General features: G+C 38.4%; 1 protein-coding gene across 1 annotated transcript; it reads right to left on the bottom strand.

The window, feature by feature from the left end:
- LOC107639065 lies at positions 463–2,810 on the bottom strand. Its single transcript, XM_021120923.1, has 2 exons — positions 2,713–2,810; positions 463–2,558 (listed from the first exon to the last, which is right to left on the bottom strand). The coding sequence occupies exon 2, from the start codon at positions 2,530–2,532 to the stop codon at positions 1,513–1,515; it is 1,020 nt and encodes a 339-aa protein (XP_020976582.1). The 5' UTR covers positions 2,533–2,558; positions 2,713–2,810; the 3' UTR covers positions 463–1,512.

Here is a 16,848-nt window from a genome sequence, read left to right as displayed (position 1 = left end):
ATGTTTATTCGAAGCAAGCAAGCAACTGTTAGAGTCAATTTGGATAAACACCAAATTGGGCTATCATCCACCCTTCATTCCAAACCCAAAGAGAAGTATTAACTCAAATCTGAATAAAGCAACTGAGACAAGTTTCTTTTATATCCATAACCTCAAATAGAATTCACAATTCAGAAAGCTGAACTAATAACTGAATAAACTAATTAGTAGAATCAATAAAAGCAAGTTATAGAATCAAACGAGACAGCCTTAGCATTAATTTTTAACCCTTATACCAACATCTAACATCACCTTATAAATAAACAAATCTAAGAAGTAAATCTTTGTGGCTCCTATGATTCTACCAGAATGCCACACTCAGAATTAGCTTAAGTTTTTGTTTTCCATTTTTTCACCAACGGCAAAACTTATACCCTATGTTATTCAAATGAATTATGATCATACTGCAAATAAGGACAAAACTTTCCCTTGAATCACGGAGAAGCATCTTCCTCGTAGATAAAAATATTTACTAAAGAGTGTTAGAGAATGAATAAAAACAACAATTAAATCTTGTTCTACTAGATGGATTGGGAATACCAAATTGACCTAAAAAACACAGAACAGATCCAAAGGGAAAAGCAAGCTAAGTTTCTTCTTTATAAAAAATTACAAGTCTAGTAAAGGAACTCAAAACAGAAAATCAGAAGAAAGATCCTGATCTGTATTTATCTCATATACAGTTATCCATCTCAAGCAAGTAGTAAGTAGACTGCGAGGCTGCTACCTGAACTACCATGCTTATGCTGTGCCCAGAAGCTGTCGTGACTCACACCATATATAGGTAAACATATGATGATGAATGAACAATTATTCAATCAATCAAACTTTGCTTTCACTTGGTCATCAATACATGACTCATAGTCATATCTAAGCTCAATGAACTTATCTACACCTAAAATAGAGATTTGAGTAGAACCAAGTACTAGATCCTTTCAATGAGATATCACTAATATGAAAATTGGAAGATAATATTGCAAGGGAAGGCAGCAGCAACAGCAGCATCCACATATCAGCTAGGTTACAAACAAACAAGAGAAATCAGAAACTATGTGAACAAATCCTAGTTAAACCACCCATCAACATCTCACTTATGTCTCTATCTCTCTTCTCTCCATTTTACTGTTTCTTCTCTGATTTTTACTCCCACCTACTTGTATTTGTATCTACAAATTTCAGGCGATGCACCAAAGTTGTGTGTCAGCCTATCAGTCCATGTTAAGAATTTGTACTTATGCATCAATCATTTATTAAACACCAAGTAGTTGATACACATCATGACTATGAAGGGAATTGAAGAATGACAACAATCAACAAGCAATGAAATGCGGCGGAAATAAATAAACCATATCGGTCAAATTAGTCACAATTTAGACAGAGGGAGAGTTAACAATGGATGAAGAAAAAAGAATAAGGTTTAAAACTAGTTGATACTTGATAAAGGAAAAATGCCATAGATCTCATTGCCTATTATCATGAACATCCTTTTTTCTCATAGTATATCTTACGTAGTTGAGACCTTTCCTTGGTAAAACATTCCACAAACTTGTTAAAGAACAACTCTTCAGAAACATAAAATGGGGTACTTAAATCATCATTCTTGTTTCTCAGACCTCTTGAAAGTAAATACTGGAGAACAAAAGCCCTTGGAATAATCCTTCTCTCCAAATTATATCCAAAAAGCCATGGAATCTTGGCAAGACTCAAAGGGTCCCAACCTAATTGATTGACCCAAAGTTTCATCACCTCATTAATCTTATCCTTAGATGATAGCATACATAAAGGGTTCCTCCTGAATGCTTGGGACGTTGTTTCTTTAGACCAACCCCAGCTCTTCAAGATATCGACTTTCGCATCCCACAGTGATTTCCGTATAGTCTTCTTGGCTAGCAAAGCTATGGCGAATTTAACCGATGACGGATCAAACCCTAATTCCTTTACTTCATCCACAGGCTTCCTCAAATCAGAAGAAAAGAGCACGGACACTCTGGTACGATACAAATGGCGGATTGCGGAGTTAGATACTCCTGCATCAGCCAACAACTTGACATTTTTTGGCAAGCGAGGCTCCATGAACAAAGCAGGGAAAGAAGCAATGCAACGGAGCGTTTTCTGATCGGATTCAAAGAAGGTGTTCATCATTCCATAAGTAGGGATTATGTTGTTCTTGAGGCTCGAATGCAAGAATCTAGGGTTCCTAGTGGCTAGCAGAACAATGTCATCGGTGGAAGCACCTTTGGAGGCCAGAAATTGAAACTTTGGCAGGATTCTTTCCGGATTGGCTGAAAGTATCTTAGGTAGCTTAGCAACAATGGAAGCGATTTGGGAATGGGAGAATCCATGGGTCTTGAAGAATGCGATGATTAAGTCTGCCTTGTGTGGGGTCTTGAAACGATGCCGTTTTGATGCGTTTAGAGCAGATTGTGGGGTGAAGCCAAGGTTATTGATGAGGTATGAAACCGTCAAAGAGTGTGATTGTGAAGTGCAGAACATGTGTGGTTGTGTTCTTTGGAATAGAACTTTTAGGTTTAGATAGATAAGGGGTTTGTAACGGTGGGAGTTAAACATGTTGGTTGATGAATGACGAGTGATAACAGAGAACAACAAACAAAAAAGATGGAATTATAGAAGCATAAAAGAATTCGTATGAGATTGAAGGAAGAAGCTACTTAATTGAGCAAGAAGAGAAGGGAAGGCAGTTTAGAGAGTAAAAAGCGACTTTGGCGATGGCGTGAGCAGAGAGGGTTCCTTTGGTTGTGGCGAGAACTGATGGGATGGGAGAAGCGGGCGAGAGCGAGAGCGAGAGGAACAGGGTATTTCACTATTTTGGGAAAAATGAAAAAAAAAAAAAGGGCAATTCACGTAAAAAAACACTAGATCACAATCAATTTTATGTTAATCCCCTAAAGGCAGAAATATTAAGTGCCAATTATTTAATTTGAATTGATTTAATTTGAATTGATTAAATTCGATTTAGTTATTTTAGTGATAATCCATCTATAATAAATTAAAACCAATTATTTTAACTTTTAAAGTAAATTTATGGTATGTGTTTATAGTAATTTAAATTGATTGGATTTAAATTAGATTATAGTAAATCATTTTGAGTGAATTCGATTTAGTATATATATTAATATTTTAATTTGTAATAACATTACGAAAATATAAACTTTTTAAAAAATATGGTTGTACGAGATGTTTTTAGTACGGGTTGAGGGATGGATCGAGAACTTGCGGGTCGAGGCTGATGCCAGATCACTAGATTGGAGCGATAAGGGGAGGTACCTGCAAAGACACTCCGACGCTCAAGTCAGAATGGATCTGAGAGGTATAAGGTGTGAGGAGTGAATGAATACCTGGAGGGACTAGAGTCCTTTATTTATAGATGGTGGTGAATATCATATCTTATCTTGTTTGGCTAAGATAAGGGAGACATTTGAATTCGAAAGTTAGTTAGGAGTTCTTATCGGGCTGGTTTTGGGCCCTTTGAGTGGCGGAGAGGGTTTTGGATCTGGGCGACTGGGTCCGGAGTTATTCCGGGTGTAGAATCTGTGGGTTGGATCCGTAACAGTTGCCCCCACAGCGGGAGGACGATCGAGGTCGGTCTCTGTCGCTGAGAGGTATGGTTTTGGTCGCTTAGTCGTTTCATCGGAACGTTCGGTAGATGTCGTTTTTTGTGCGGGTCGGCGCCCTGGTAGTAGTTTTCATGTTTTGGGCTTGGTTCGTCTTCCGTGCCGTTCGTTTGGTGCGAACCTTCCGTTTTCTTGCGCTCGTTTAATTTTTCGAGACATGCTTTTTGGTTTCCCGAAGGAGCATTTATTGCAAGGGAAAATTTCTCCTTTTTGCCCTTCTGCGTTTTGTTTATTCTTTGGGGTATTTTCGTCTTTCTTCTTTGGGTTTAAAAATCATTTTGGTTCCCATTTTTCTTTTCCTTGTTGCTTTTTCTGGTTCTAAGCTTTCAAGAGTACTTTCCCTCTATTCTGGTGCTGTTCTGTGTTTCTGGTTGTGTTCCTGCTCTTCTGTTCCAGCATTCTTCAGGCTTTCGCTTCGCATTATCAGGTTAGCCTTCTTTTTTCTTTGTTTATTTTACAGTCATTCTATTCCTGTCTGCTTTGCATTTCTGTGTTTTTAGTGTGGATTGGGGTTGTCTTTTTTGTGTATGGTGTTTCTGTTCTTTTGGGTGATGGGTTTCGTAGGGGGGATGAGCACCACTGTGTAGTTGGTAGTAGGTAGTGGTATTTGCTTTAGTTTTCCCTCGCCGTTTTCTGCCATGTGGTTTAGGCTGATGGCGGTGCTCATCGATGTTTTAGGTATAGCGCGTCGGAGGACCGAGGGTGTGAGGGCTCCGGTGATACCAGCGGGGGCGTCCCTTTCCTTTACTCCTGGGTAACCAGTGATGTGTGGGGGACACCGTCGCGGATGACGGAGGCGGACCTCCAACGACTTCGTGATGAGGGGGCTGTTTGCGGGGTGGTGACGCCGAGCATCATTATGAGTTTTCCGTTCCGGGGGTTTACGAGAGGGTTTGTTATACTAACTTGGACTCGCCGACCGTTCCGGATTGGTTATGGGTGTACGAGGCAATGTTCACCTGTCTTGGCGTGCGGCTGCCCTTTTTCCCTATCGTTCAACAGTTGTTGAGCCAATGTTCCGTGGCGCCGTCCCAGCTGCATCCGAATAGTTGGGCGGCGATCCGGACTTTTGAGCTCATGTGCGAGTTTCTGGAGCTTCCGGTGTCCGTGAATGTATTCCTTTTCCTCTTCTTGTGCACCTTTCCTTCCAAGGAGGGAAAGCACAAGAAGGGGTATATGTCTTTTAGGGCTCAGCCTCATCGTCAGGTATTCGGCTTGTATGAAGATTCTTTTTATGGGTTTAAGAGTGGGTATTTCAAGGTCCATCCTACAAAGGGGCATCATCCGTTCTGGCTGACGTTGGAGGGTGAGCGGCGGTTCCCCACATATTGGAATTTTGTGGTGGGGGCTGTCTGTTCTCACCCGGGTGACGCAGGAGTTTTTGACTGCGAAAGACCGGGATGTCGCCCTCGTCTTGTGGCAGTTGTTTGGGGAGCGTCCTCTTAATCCTAGGGATGTGATCTGTGTTTTGTTTCCACTTCTCTCTTTTTTTTCTTGTGGTTCCGAGTTGGGTACTTATGCTTTTTCTTCTTTTAATCTTTCTTGCAGTTAAGATGGCTGGGGGTTTGACGACTCTTGCAAGGTTGAAGGCTCAGTTGTCTCAGGGGACTCCTTCTAGCGGTACTCCCTCCACTCCGACCTCACGACCTTCTGATGATACGAGAACTGTCTCTGAGGATCTGGCGTTGACTGAAGGTGGCACCGAAGGGTCAGGTCGGGGTGTGGAGGTTGATGATGATGTGGTGGTGGTGTCGCCGGAGGGTGCTTCCCGGAAGCGAAAGCGGTCAGAGGATGTTGATAGTGAGAATTTGGTGGAGGGGGAGGGTGTGGTCCCGTCAGTGATGGATCGTCATTTTGACGCTCCGGCCTTCATCGATGAGTACCTTATGCCCGGCATGGAGGATTTCTTCCGTGAATGTGATGTGACTTTTCAGGCTAAGTCCCTTTACCGTTCCCTTCTTCGTTCTGCTGTGATTGTTCGGAAGGCCGAGCCTGTGATGGCTCAGGTGGGCCTTCTGGACAAGAAATTTCGTCAATCTCAGGCCGAGGTGGCGAGATTGAAGGGGTTGCTTGCGGATGCCGAGTCGGCGAGGGAGCGGGCAGTGAAGTCATCCGAGGAGTCTGGTGCTGAGATCCTTCGCCTTTCCGAGGTTGAGACTTCTCTTTTGTCTCAACTTGGGAAAGAGCGGAGGAAGGCTTCAGATGCCGAGTCCTAAGCAGCCGTGCTTTTGGCCGATGTTGGTACTCTGAAGGATGAGGTGGCCAGTTTGAAAGCGGAGGTTGTGGGTTTAAAAGAGGAGAAGACTGTGTTGCTTGCTGATGTGAAGGAAGCTATTGCTGCTACCGAGGAGACGATGAAAGCTCAGGATTTGGTGTTGGCGCCTGGAGCGGACGTGTCTATGATGGGAGCTTTCAAGACTGTCCGTGATGGCCAGATCGTTGATGAGCGGATAATTTATACGCTTTTTGACATTGTTTTTAGTATGTTTTTAGTAGAATCTGGTAACTTTTAGGGATGTTTTCATTAGTTTTTATGTTAAATTCACATTTCTGGACTTTACTATGAGTTTGTGTGTTTTTCTGTGATTTCAGGTATTTTCTGGCTGAAATTGAGGGACTTGAGCAAAAATCAGATTCAGAGGTTGAAGAAGGACTGCTGATGCTGTTGGATTCTGACCTCCCTGCACTCAAAATAGATTTTCTGGAGCTACAAAACTCGAAATGGCGTGCTTCCAATTGCATTGGAAAGTAGACATCTAGGGCTTTCCAGCAATATATAATAGTCCATACTTTTTTCAAGTTTAGATGATGCAAACTGGTGTTCAACGCCAGCTTTCTGCCCAATTCTGGCGTCCAGCGCCAGAAACAAGTTGCAAAGTGGAGTTCAACGCCCAAAATGGCACAAAAGGTGGCGTTCAACTCCAAGAAGAACCTCTACACGTGCAACACTCAAGCTCAGCCCAAGCACACACCAAGTGGGCCCCGGAAGTGGATTTATGCATCAATTACTTACTTCTGTAAACCCTAGTAGCTAGTTTATTATAAATAGGACCTTTTACTATTATATTAGACATCCTGGATTGTATTTTGATCCTGTGATCACGTTTTGGGGGTTCGCCTCTCGGCCATGCCTGGACCTTTCACTTATGTATTTTCAACGGTAGAGTTTCTACAGTCCATAGATTAAGGTGTGGAGCTCTGCTGTTCCTCAAAGATTAATGCAAAGTACTACTGTTTTCTATTCAATTCATCTTATTTGGCTTCCAAGATATTCATTCGCACTTCAATCTGAATGTGATGAACGTGACAATCATCATCATTCCCTATGAACGCGTGCCTGACAACCACTTCCATTCTACATTAGATTGAATGAGTATCTCTTAGATCTCTTAATCGGAATCTTCGTGGTGTAAGCTAGAATGATGGCGGCATTCAAGAGAATCCGAAAAGTCTAAACCTTGTCTGTGGTATTCCGAGTAGGATTCAATGATTGAATGACTGTGACGAGCTTCAAACTCGCGATTGCTGGGCGTAGTGACAGACGCAAAAGGATAGTAAATCCTATTCCAGCATAATCGAGAACCGACAGATGAATAGCCGTGCCGTGACAGGGTGCGTTGACCATTTTCACTGAGAGGATAGGATGTAACCATTGACAAGGGTGATGCCTCCAAACGATTAGCCGTGCCGTGACAGGGCATTTGGATCATTTTTCCGAGAGAAGACCGAAAGTAGTCGTTGACAATGGTGATGCATTACATAAAGCCAGCCATGGAAAGGAGTAAGACTGATTGGATGAAGACAGCAGGAAAGCAGAGGTTCAGAGGAACGAAAGCATCTCTATGCGCTTATCTGAAATTCTCACCAATGATTTACATAAGTATTTCTATCCCTATTTTATTAATTATTTTTGAAAACCCCATTACTATTTTATATCCGCCTGACTGAGATTTACAAGGTGACCATAGCTTGCTTCATACCAACAATCTCCGTGGGATTCGACCCTTACTCACGTAAGGTATTACTTGAACGACCCAGTGCACTTGCTGGTTAGTTGTGCGAAGTTGTGAACCATGGTATTGGCATCATGTTTTTGGCGCCATTACCAGGGAAAGAAAGAGCAATGAATTTTACATAATCAAGGTGTAATCACAATTTCTGCGCACCAAGTTTTTTTCAAAAAATTTTCAAAAATCTTTCAAAATTTTCTCCTTTGTTTTCGAAAAAATTTTAAAATAAAAATGTTTTCAAATATTTTATAATTTTATTCAAAATTTTTAAGCATAAATTCTAGTGTTTCATGAAGCATGCTAAAGCCTGGCTGGCTGTAAAGCCATGTCTAAATTCATTTGGACTGAGGCTTCCAATTTGTTATCAAGAGCAAGCTAGTTGGTGCTAATCCACCTACTACTGTTCATGATCTACCTGTTACATGCTAAAGCTTGGCTGGCTATTAAGCCATGCCTGACCCTTTGATTGGAGCTTTAGACTAAAGAGCATAAGATTCTTGGAATTCATATTAAAAATTTTGGAATCCTTATTTTTCTTTTTCAAAATGATTTTCGAAAAATTAAAAGAAAATACAAAAAAATCATAAAATCATAAAAAAAAATAAAAAATATTTTGTGTTTCTTGTTTGAGTTTTGAGTCATGTTATAAGTTTGGTGTCAATTGCATGTGCATCTTGCATTTTTCGAAAACTCATGCATTCATAGTGTTCTTCATGATCTTCAAGTTGTTCTTGGTAAGTCTTCTTGTTTGATCTTTGCATTTGCATGTTTTGTGTCTTTTCTTGTTTTTCATATGCATTTTTGCATTCATAGAGTCTAAACATGAAAGATTTCTAAGTTTGGTGTCTTGCATATTTTCTTTGCATATAAAATTTTCAAAAATATGTTCTTGATGTTCATCATGTTTTCATAGTGTTCTTGGTGATTCATCTTGACATTCATAGCATTCTTGCATGCATTCATTGTTTTGATCCATAACTTTCATGCATTGCATCATTTTTCTTGTTTTTCTCTCTCATCATAAAAATTCAAAAATAAAAAAAAATATATTTCCCTTTTTCTCTCTCAAAATTTCGAAAATTAGATTTGACTTTTTCAAAAATTTTTAAAATTCAATTATTTTTTATGAGTCAAATCAAATTTTCAATTCAAAAATCTTATCTTTTTCAAAATCCTTTTCAAAAATCAAATCTTTTTCATTTTTCTTAGTTATTTTCGAAAATTATAAAAATATTTTTCAAAAATATTTTTCTTATTTTTATATCAAATTTTCGAAAATAACAATAACAATTAATGTTTTGATTCAAAAATTTCAAGTTTATTACTTACTTGTTAAGAAAGATTCAAACTTTAAGTTCTAGAATCATATCTTGTGATTTCTTGTGAATCAAGTCATTAATTGTGATTTTAAAAATCAAATCTTTTTTCAAAAAAACTAATTTCAATCATATCTTTTCAAAAATATCTTCTTATCTTATCTTTTTCAAAATTTGATTTTTAAAATATCTTCTCTAACTTCTTATCTTCTTATCTTTTCAAAAATTGATTTTCAAATTTTGTTTCAACTAACTAACTAACTTTTTGTTTGTTTCCTATCTTTTTCAAAACTACCTAACTAACTCTCTCTCTCTAATTTTCGAAAATATCTTCCCTCTTTTTCAAAAATTCTTTTTAATTAACTAATTATTTTAATTTTTTATTTTAATTTTCGAAAAAAAATCACTAATCTTTTTCAAAAACTATTTTCGAAAATCACTAACCATTTTTCAAAAACAATTTTCGAAAATTCCCTCTCTCTCTTTTCTTCTCCTTTTCTTCCACTCACCTAAAGGGAACCTCTATACTTGAGTAAAAAGGATCCCTATTATTATTATTTTTTCTGTGCCCTCTTCTTTGTCATATGAGCAGGAGCAAGGACAAGAATATTCTTGTTGAAGCAGATCCAGAACCTGAAAGGACTCTGAAGAGGAAACTAAGAGAAGCTAAATTACAACAATCCAGAGATAACCTTTCAGAAATTTTCGAACAGGAAGAGGAGATGGCAGCCGAAAATAATAATAATGCAAGGAGGATGCTTGGTGACTTTACTGCACCTAATCCCAATTTACATGGAAGAAGTATCTCCATCTGCCCCTCTCTGTAATAGAGAAACTGGGAATCTATGGGGTGCAAGCTGCTAAAATCTCATTAGAGATGGTAGACAATTCAAGAAACAGGCTTATGGACAAGTAGAGGACGTGTTAGTAAAGGTTGAAGGCCTTTACATCCCTGCTGATTTCATAGTCCTGGATACTGGAAAGGAAGAGGATGAATCTATCATCCTAGGAAGACCTTTCCTAGCCACAGTAAGAGTTGTGATTGATGTGGATAGAGGAGAATTGATCCTTCAAATAAATGAGGTCAACCTTGTGTTTACAACTCAAGGATCTCTCTCTGCATCCATGGAGAGGAAGCATAAAAAGCTTCTCTCAAAACAGAGTCAACCAGAGCCCCCACAGTCAAACTCTAAGTTTGGTGTTGGAGAGTCTCAACAATGCTCTGAACATCTGTGAGGCTCCATCAGAGCCCACTGTCAAGCTATTGACATTAAAGAAGCGCTTGTTGGGAGGCAACCCAATTTTTATTTATCTAACTATATTTTTCTTAGTTATATGTCTTTATAGGTTCATGATCATGTGGAGTCACAAAATAAATATAAAAATTGAAAATGGAATCAAAAACAGCAGAAGAAAAATCACACCCTGGAGGAAGCACCTGCCTGGTTCTGGCGCTGAACGCCCAAAATGGGCATCATCTGGGCGCTGAATGCCAGAATTGTTCTATGTTATGTGCTTATCTATGTTTGTGTCTTCATTACATGATCATTAGTAGTTAGTAACTTTGTCTTAAAGTTATGAATGTCCTATGAATCCATCACCTCTCTTAAATGAAAAATGTTTTAATTCAAAAGAACAAGAAGTACATGGGTTTCGAATTTATCCTTGAACTTAGTTTAATTATATTGATGTGGTGACAATGCTTCTTATTTTCTGAATGAATGCTTGAACAGTGCATATGTCTTTTGAAGTTGTTGTTTAAGAATGTTAAATATGTCGGCTCTTGAAAGAATGATGACTAGGAGACATGTTATTTGATAATCTGAAAAATCATAAAAATGATTCTTGAAGCAAGAAAAAGCAGCAAAGAACAAAGCTTGTAGAAAAAAAAGAGAAAAAAAATATATAGGCGAAAAAAAATAGAAAGAAAAAGCAAGCAGAAAAAGCCAAAAGCTCTTAAAACCAAGAGGCAATAGCAAAAAGCCAATAACCCTTAAAACCAGAAGGCAAGGGCAAATAAAAAGGATCCCAAGGCTTTGAGCATCAGTGGATAGGAAGGCCTATGCTTCTGATGAGCGGATAATTTATACTCTTTTTGGCACTGTTTTTAGTATGTTTTTAGTAGAATCTGGTTACTTTTAGGGATGTTTTCATTAGTTTTTATGCTAAATTCACATTTCTGGACTTTACTATGAGTTTGTGTGTTTTTCTATGATTTCAAGTATTTTCTGGCTGAAATTGAGGAACTTGAGCAAAAATCAGATTCAGAGGTTGAAGAAGGACTGCTGATGCTGTTGGATTCTGACCTCCCTGCACTCAAAATATATTTTCTGGAGCTACAGAACTCGAAATGGCGTGCTTCCAATTGCATTGGAAAGTAGACATCCAGGGCTTTCCAACAATATATAATAGTCCATACTTTGCCCAAGTTTAGATGACTCAAACCGGCGTTCAACGCCAGCTCTCTGCCCAATTCTGGCATCCAGCGCCAGAAACAAGTTGCAAAGTGGAGTTCAACGCCCAAAATGGCACAAAAGGTGGCGTTCAACTCCAAAAAGGACCTCTACACGTGCAACACTCAAGCTCAGCCCAAGCACACACCAAGTGGGCCCGGAAGTAGATTTATGCATCAATTACTTACTTCTGTAAACCCTAGTAGCTAGTTTATTATAAATAGGACCTTTTACTATTATATTAGACATCCTGGATTGTATTTTAATCCTGTGATCACATTTTGGGGGCTAGCCTCTCGGCCATGCCTGGACCTTTCACTTATGTATTTTCAACGGTAGAATTTCTACACTCTATAGATTAAGGTGTGGAGCTCTGCTGTTCCTCAAAGATTAATGCAAAGTACTACTGTTTTCTATTCAATTCATCTTATTTCGCTTCCAAGATATTCATTCGCACCTCAATCTGAATGTGATGAATGTGACAATCATCATCATTCCCTATGAACGCGTGCCTGACAATCACTTCCGTTCTACATTAGATTGAATGAGTATCTCTTAGATCTCTTAATCGGAATCTTCGTGGTGTAAGCTAGAATGATGGCGGCATTCAAGAGAATCCGGAAAGTCTAAATCTTGTCTATGGTATTTCGAGTAGGATTCAATGATTGAATGACTGTGACGAGCTTCAAACTCGCGATTGCTGGGCGTAGTGACAGACGCAAAAGGATAGTAAATCCTATTCCAGCATGATCGAGAACCAACAGATGAATAGCCGTGCCGTGACAAGGTGCGTTGACCATTTTCACTGAGAGGATAGGATGTAACCATTGACAAGGGTGATGCCTCCAGACGATTAGCCGTGCCGTGATAGCGCATTTGGATCATTTTCCCGAGAGAAGACCGAAAGTAGCCGTTGACAATGGTGATGCATTACATAAAGCCAGCCATGGAAAGGAGTAAGACTGATTGGATGAAGACAGTAGGAAAGCAGAGGTTCAGAGGAACGAAAGCATCTCTATGCGCTTATCTGAAATTCTCACCAATGATTTACATAATTATTTCTATCCCTATTTTATTAATTATTTTCAAAAACCCCATTACTATTTTATATCCGCCTGACTGAGATTTACAAGGTGACCATAGCTTGCTTGATACCAACAATCTCCGTGGGATTCGACCCTTACTCACGTAAGGTATTACTTGGACGACCCAGTGCACTTGTTGGTTAGTTGTGCGAAGTTGTGAACCATGGTATTGGCATCATGTTTTTGGCGCCATTACCAGGGAAAGAAAGAGCAATGAATTTTACATAATCAAGGTGTAATCACAATTTCTGCGCACCAATCGTCAACCTCGATTAGTTGTGATTATGACTTCTTGTTTTGGATTGTAGTATTTTGTTTTTATGTTTTTAGCCGTGTTACCGTGTGACTGTGGATTTGTGGCTTTGACTGAACTTCGTTTTTATGCCGTTTAGGCCGTTCGGGCCTTTTTGTATGTTCCATTTTTTAAGCCGTTTTGTTTTTTGATTTTTATTTGTTCCCTTTGTTTGGGATGGGCGGACCGTCGTGAGGTCGATTTCTCGTGGATATCCGTGTCTCGGGCCCGGGGGGTGATCGGTCCCCCAGTTGTGGCCGTGTTTTTATTCCGTATTTAGGAAATAAAAAAGGAAAAGATATAAAAATAGCTTGATGGAATTTTATTGATGTTTGGGTCTCGTTAAAACCCTTTGTTTATGGCGGAAAAGAGTACCCGGGATTGACACTTGTGCGAAATTAAAATTGTGGTAAAGAGGGAAAACAAATGTAGTAAAGAGGGGAAACAAATAAAAAGGGAAAACAAGGTAAGGGATGACCTAGGGGGTCAGTCTAAGTGTAGTATCGTCGTAAGTTGGCGGCGTTCCACGTCCTCGGGATTTCGTCGCCGTTAAGTCGTTCAAGCTTGTATGCTCCCTTTCCGATTGCAGCCTTGATTCTGTACGGGCCTTCCCAATTAGGGGTGAGTTTTCCTTCCCCTGGGGTTGGGGTACTGATGAGTGGACTATTGACGGTTTATAATTTCACAAATGAATTCTCATTGCAATATAGTTTCTAAACCAACAATAGTTCTTTCATACAAAAATTTGGTTGTCACTAGTACAAACCCCTAAATTTATAAACCGAAGTATTGAACCTCAGGTTGTTCTCCCTAGGAATTGCAATAAAGTGTCTTGTTATTGGTTGTGAGGTATCTTTGGGGGTTTTTGGGGTAAGAGACAAGAAATGTAAAATGCAATGAAAATAAACTAACAACTATGAAAAGCTCTTGGCAAGGTTATGAGAATTGGAAGTCCTATCCTCATTATCCTCCTCAATTGTGATGAGAATTATCCATTGCTACCACTTAGTTAACCTCTAACCATGAAGGAAAGTCAAGTGGATGAATCAACTTGATTCCACAAGTCCTAGCCAACTCCCAAGGGAAAGACTAGCGTTAGTGGTATCCAAATCAATTAGCAACTTCTAATTGTCAATCAACAAAGGAATTAGATAATTCAAGAGTCACTAATTACTCTACCAAAGCCAAGAGGCACAAAATCTATACTAAAATCCAACCAAACATTTCATCAAACACTTGGAAGGCATAAAGGAAAAGCATAGTAAATTGATAACAAGAGTAGAGTCTAACAACAATTATTGCAAGGAATTAATAACAACAATCAAAAGAGATACAATTATTATGAATTACCTCAAATGGAATTGGAAGAAAGTAGAAGAAACAAGAGTAGATCTACAACAAAGTATAAGAACAACATAAAGGAAATTACAACAAAAGAATAGAAGGATGATGATTGCAACAACAAGAATTGAGAAGCAAAAGTAGAAGAAAGCATGAATGAAAACCTAGATCTAAGAACTAATCCTAATTCTAATCTTAGAGAGAAGTAAGAGCTTCTCTCTCTAGAAACTAACTCTAACTACTTCTAAAATTTAAACTATGACTAATGATCAAAAGTATGTAAAGTATATCAATTCCCCCCTTGGCTTAAATAACATCAGAAATGAGTTGGATTGGACCCATAAGGCTTTAGATTTCGCTGGCCACGTATTGCTTTAAGTGGATCATATGGCAGCAACGACGTGTGCGCATACATTGCACGTACGCGTCACCATACGTGTAGTAACTATGGCAAATCTTATATCGTTTCGAAGTCCCGGATGTTAGCTTTCCAACGCAACTGAAAGCACATCATTTGGATCTCTGTAGCTCAAGTTATGGTCGATTGAGTGCGAAGAGGTCGGCTTGACAGCTTTTGTGATTCCTTCATTTCTTCATGAGTTCTCCATTTCTACATGCTTTTCCTTCATTCCCTTGATCCAATCTTTGCCTCCTAAATTTGAAATCACTTAACAAACATATCAAGGCATCTAATGGAATCAAGGTGAATTAAATTTAGCTATTTTAAGACCTACAAAGCATGTTTTCACTCTTAAGCACAATTAACGGAGAAGTTACAAAACCATGCTCTTTCATTGGATAAATGGGAGAAAGGTTGACAAAACCCTCTAAATCCAACACAAGATAAACCCTAAATATGGGGTTTATCAACTTCCCCACACTTAAACCAAGCATGTCCTCATGCTTAAACCAAGAGAAAGCAAAGGGTATCAACATTTATTCAATGTGAACTAATATAAATGCAACCTAAACTATATGAATGCAACTAAATGCCAAATGATTCTACCTACTTGGTTAATAATAGATCAATCCTCCAAGAGCATGTATAAATGGGTAGGGCTAAGGTTATATGACGACTCATGAATCCTACCAATTCAAATATCAAAATGAAGTTCAAGTAGACTTGCAAGAGGAAAGCTTATGAAAGCCGGGAATCACGGAATTGAGCATCGAACCCTCACCGGAAGTGTTTGTACTCTATTCGCTCAAGTGTATAGGGTTGATTTACTCAATTCTGTCCTAATCATGCTTTTCAAGATTTGTTTTTCATCTAACAATCAACATTTATTTCATGCATGCATACAACTATCATGAGGACTTTTCATAGGTTGTAATGGGGCTAGGGTCAAGGTAAGGATGCATATTTGGTCAAGTGAGCTTGGAATTTGAATCTTTGATCAACTTAAACTTTCCACCTAACTTATAACAACCTATACAATTAAGTTCTAGCCTAACTACCCATTTTTCACTTTTTTTTTTCACATACTCATGCGTCTTTTCTTGATCATAACACATATGCATTGATTTTTATTGAGCTTCACTTTGCTTTGGGGCATTTTGTCCCTTTTTTATTACTTTTCTTTTCTTTTTCTTTTCCTTCTATATTTTTTTCTTTTTATTTTTCTTTTATTTTTCTCATTTTTCTTTCTTTCCTTTTTGCTTTGCATTAAAATATATACAAAAGCATCAATGCATATGATTTTACATTTATTACACATGAGCATGTACCCAATTTCCGATATTTACAACAAAAATACAAAACTACCCTTTTATTCACCCAATGTCCCAAGATTCCCACACTTGAATGATACACACACTCTAGCCTAGGCTAATCAAAGATCCAAATAAGGATATTTATTGTTTTCCGTTTTAAGGCTTGTAATGTACTAAATTAAGAACAAGTGGGTTAATCGTAGGCTCAATTTTGGCTAACAATGAAAGATAAAAGGTAAGGCTATTTGGGTAAGTGAGCTAAATGAACAATGGCCTCAATCATATAAATGCATGAATACACAAAATAATGGACATAAAGAATTAAACAAATCAAAGATTACAATCATAGAAAGAGAATAATGCACACAAGAATGAAAATAAGTGGTTATATGATGTAACCACACCATTAGGCTCAAATCTCACTTGCTTGTGTGTTCTTAGCTCAAAAAACATGTTCCAAAATAAATTCTTTCAAGCAAGTTCAACAAAATGTTTACAAATTGGTAGGTTGCCCTAAAAACAATTTCTTGAAAAAGAAATCATCACCATAACTAAGTAGTCCTAATAAGAAAGAAGTGTTAAAAATATGTACAAATTCTAACTAACATGCAACCTATCATGCAATGCAACAACTATCTAATGAAGAAAATAAAAAATTGGTGTTGAAAAGGAAATTGTTACCCATGGAGATCGGTCAAACGACCTCCCCACACTTGAAGATTGCACCGTCCTCGGTGCATGCAAAGAAGAGCAAGGTGGATGGGTTGCTACAATTGATGAGCTTCTTCGAAAGGTTGTGTGGATGACTTGTTCGTTGCCCCATTTCGAAGCTTTTTCTTTTCCTCCTTTCTTGGTGGCCAACCCAAAGGGAGAGAAAAAAGAAAGAAAATTAAGCCTATAACAAAGATATCAAAGCAAAGAGAACATAGGCAGGGACTAATGCCAAATAAGGGTATGGTTCTCTACG

Source organism: Arachis ipaensis, chromosome B04, assembly GCF_000816755.2.
Source record: "Arachis ipaensis cultivar K30076 chromosome B04, Araip1.1, whole genome shotgun sequence".
Taxonomy (NCBI): Eukaryota; Viridiplantae; Streptophyta; class Magnoliopsida; order Fabales; family Fabaceae; genus Arachis; species Arachis ipaensis.
Note: the sequence above shows the minus strand (reverse complement) of the source record. Positions and strands in the feature narration are given on the sequence as shown.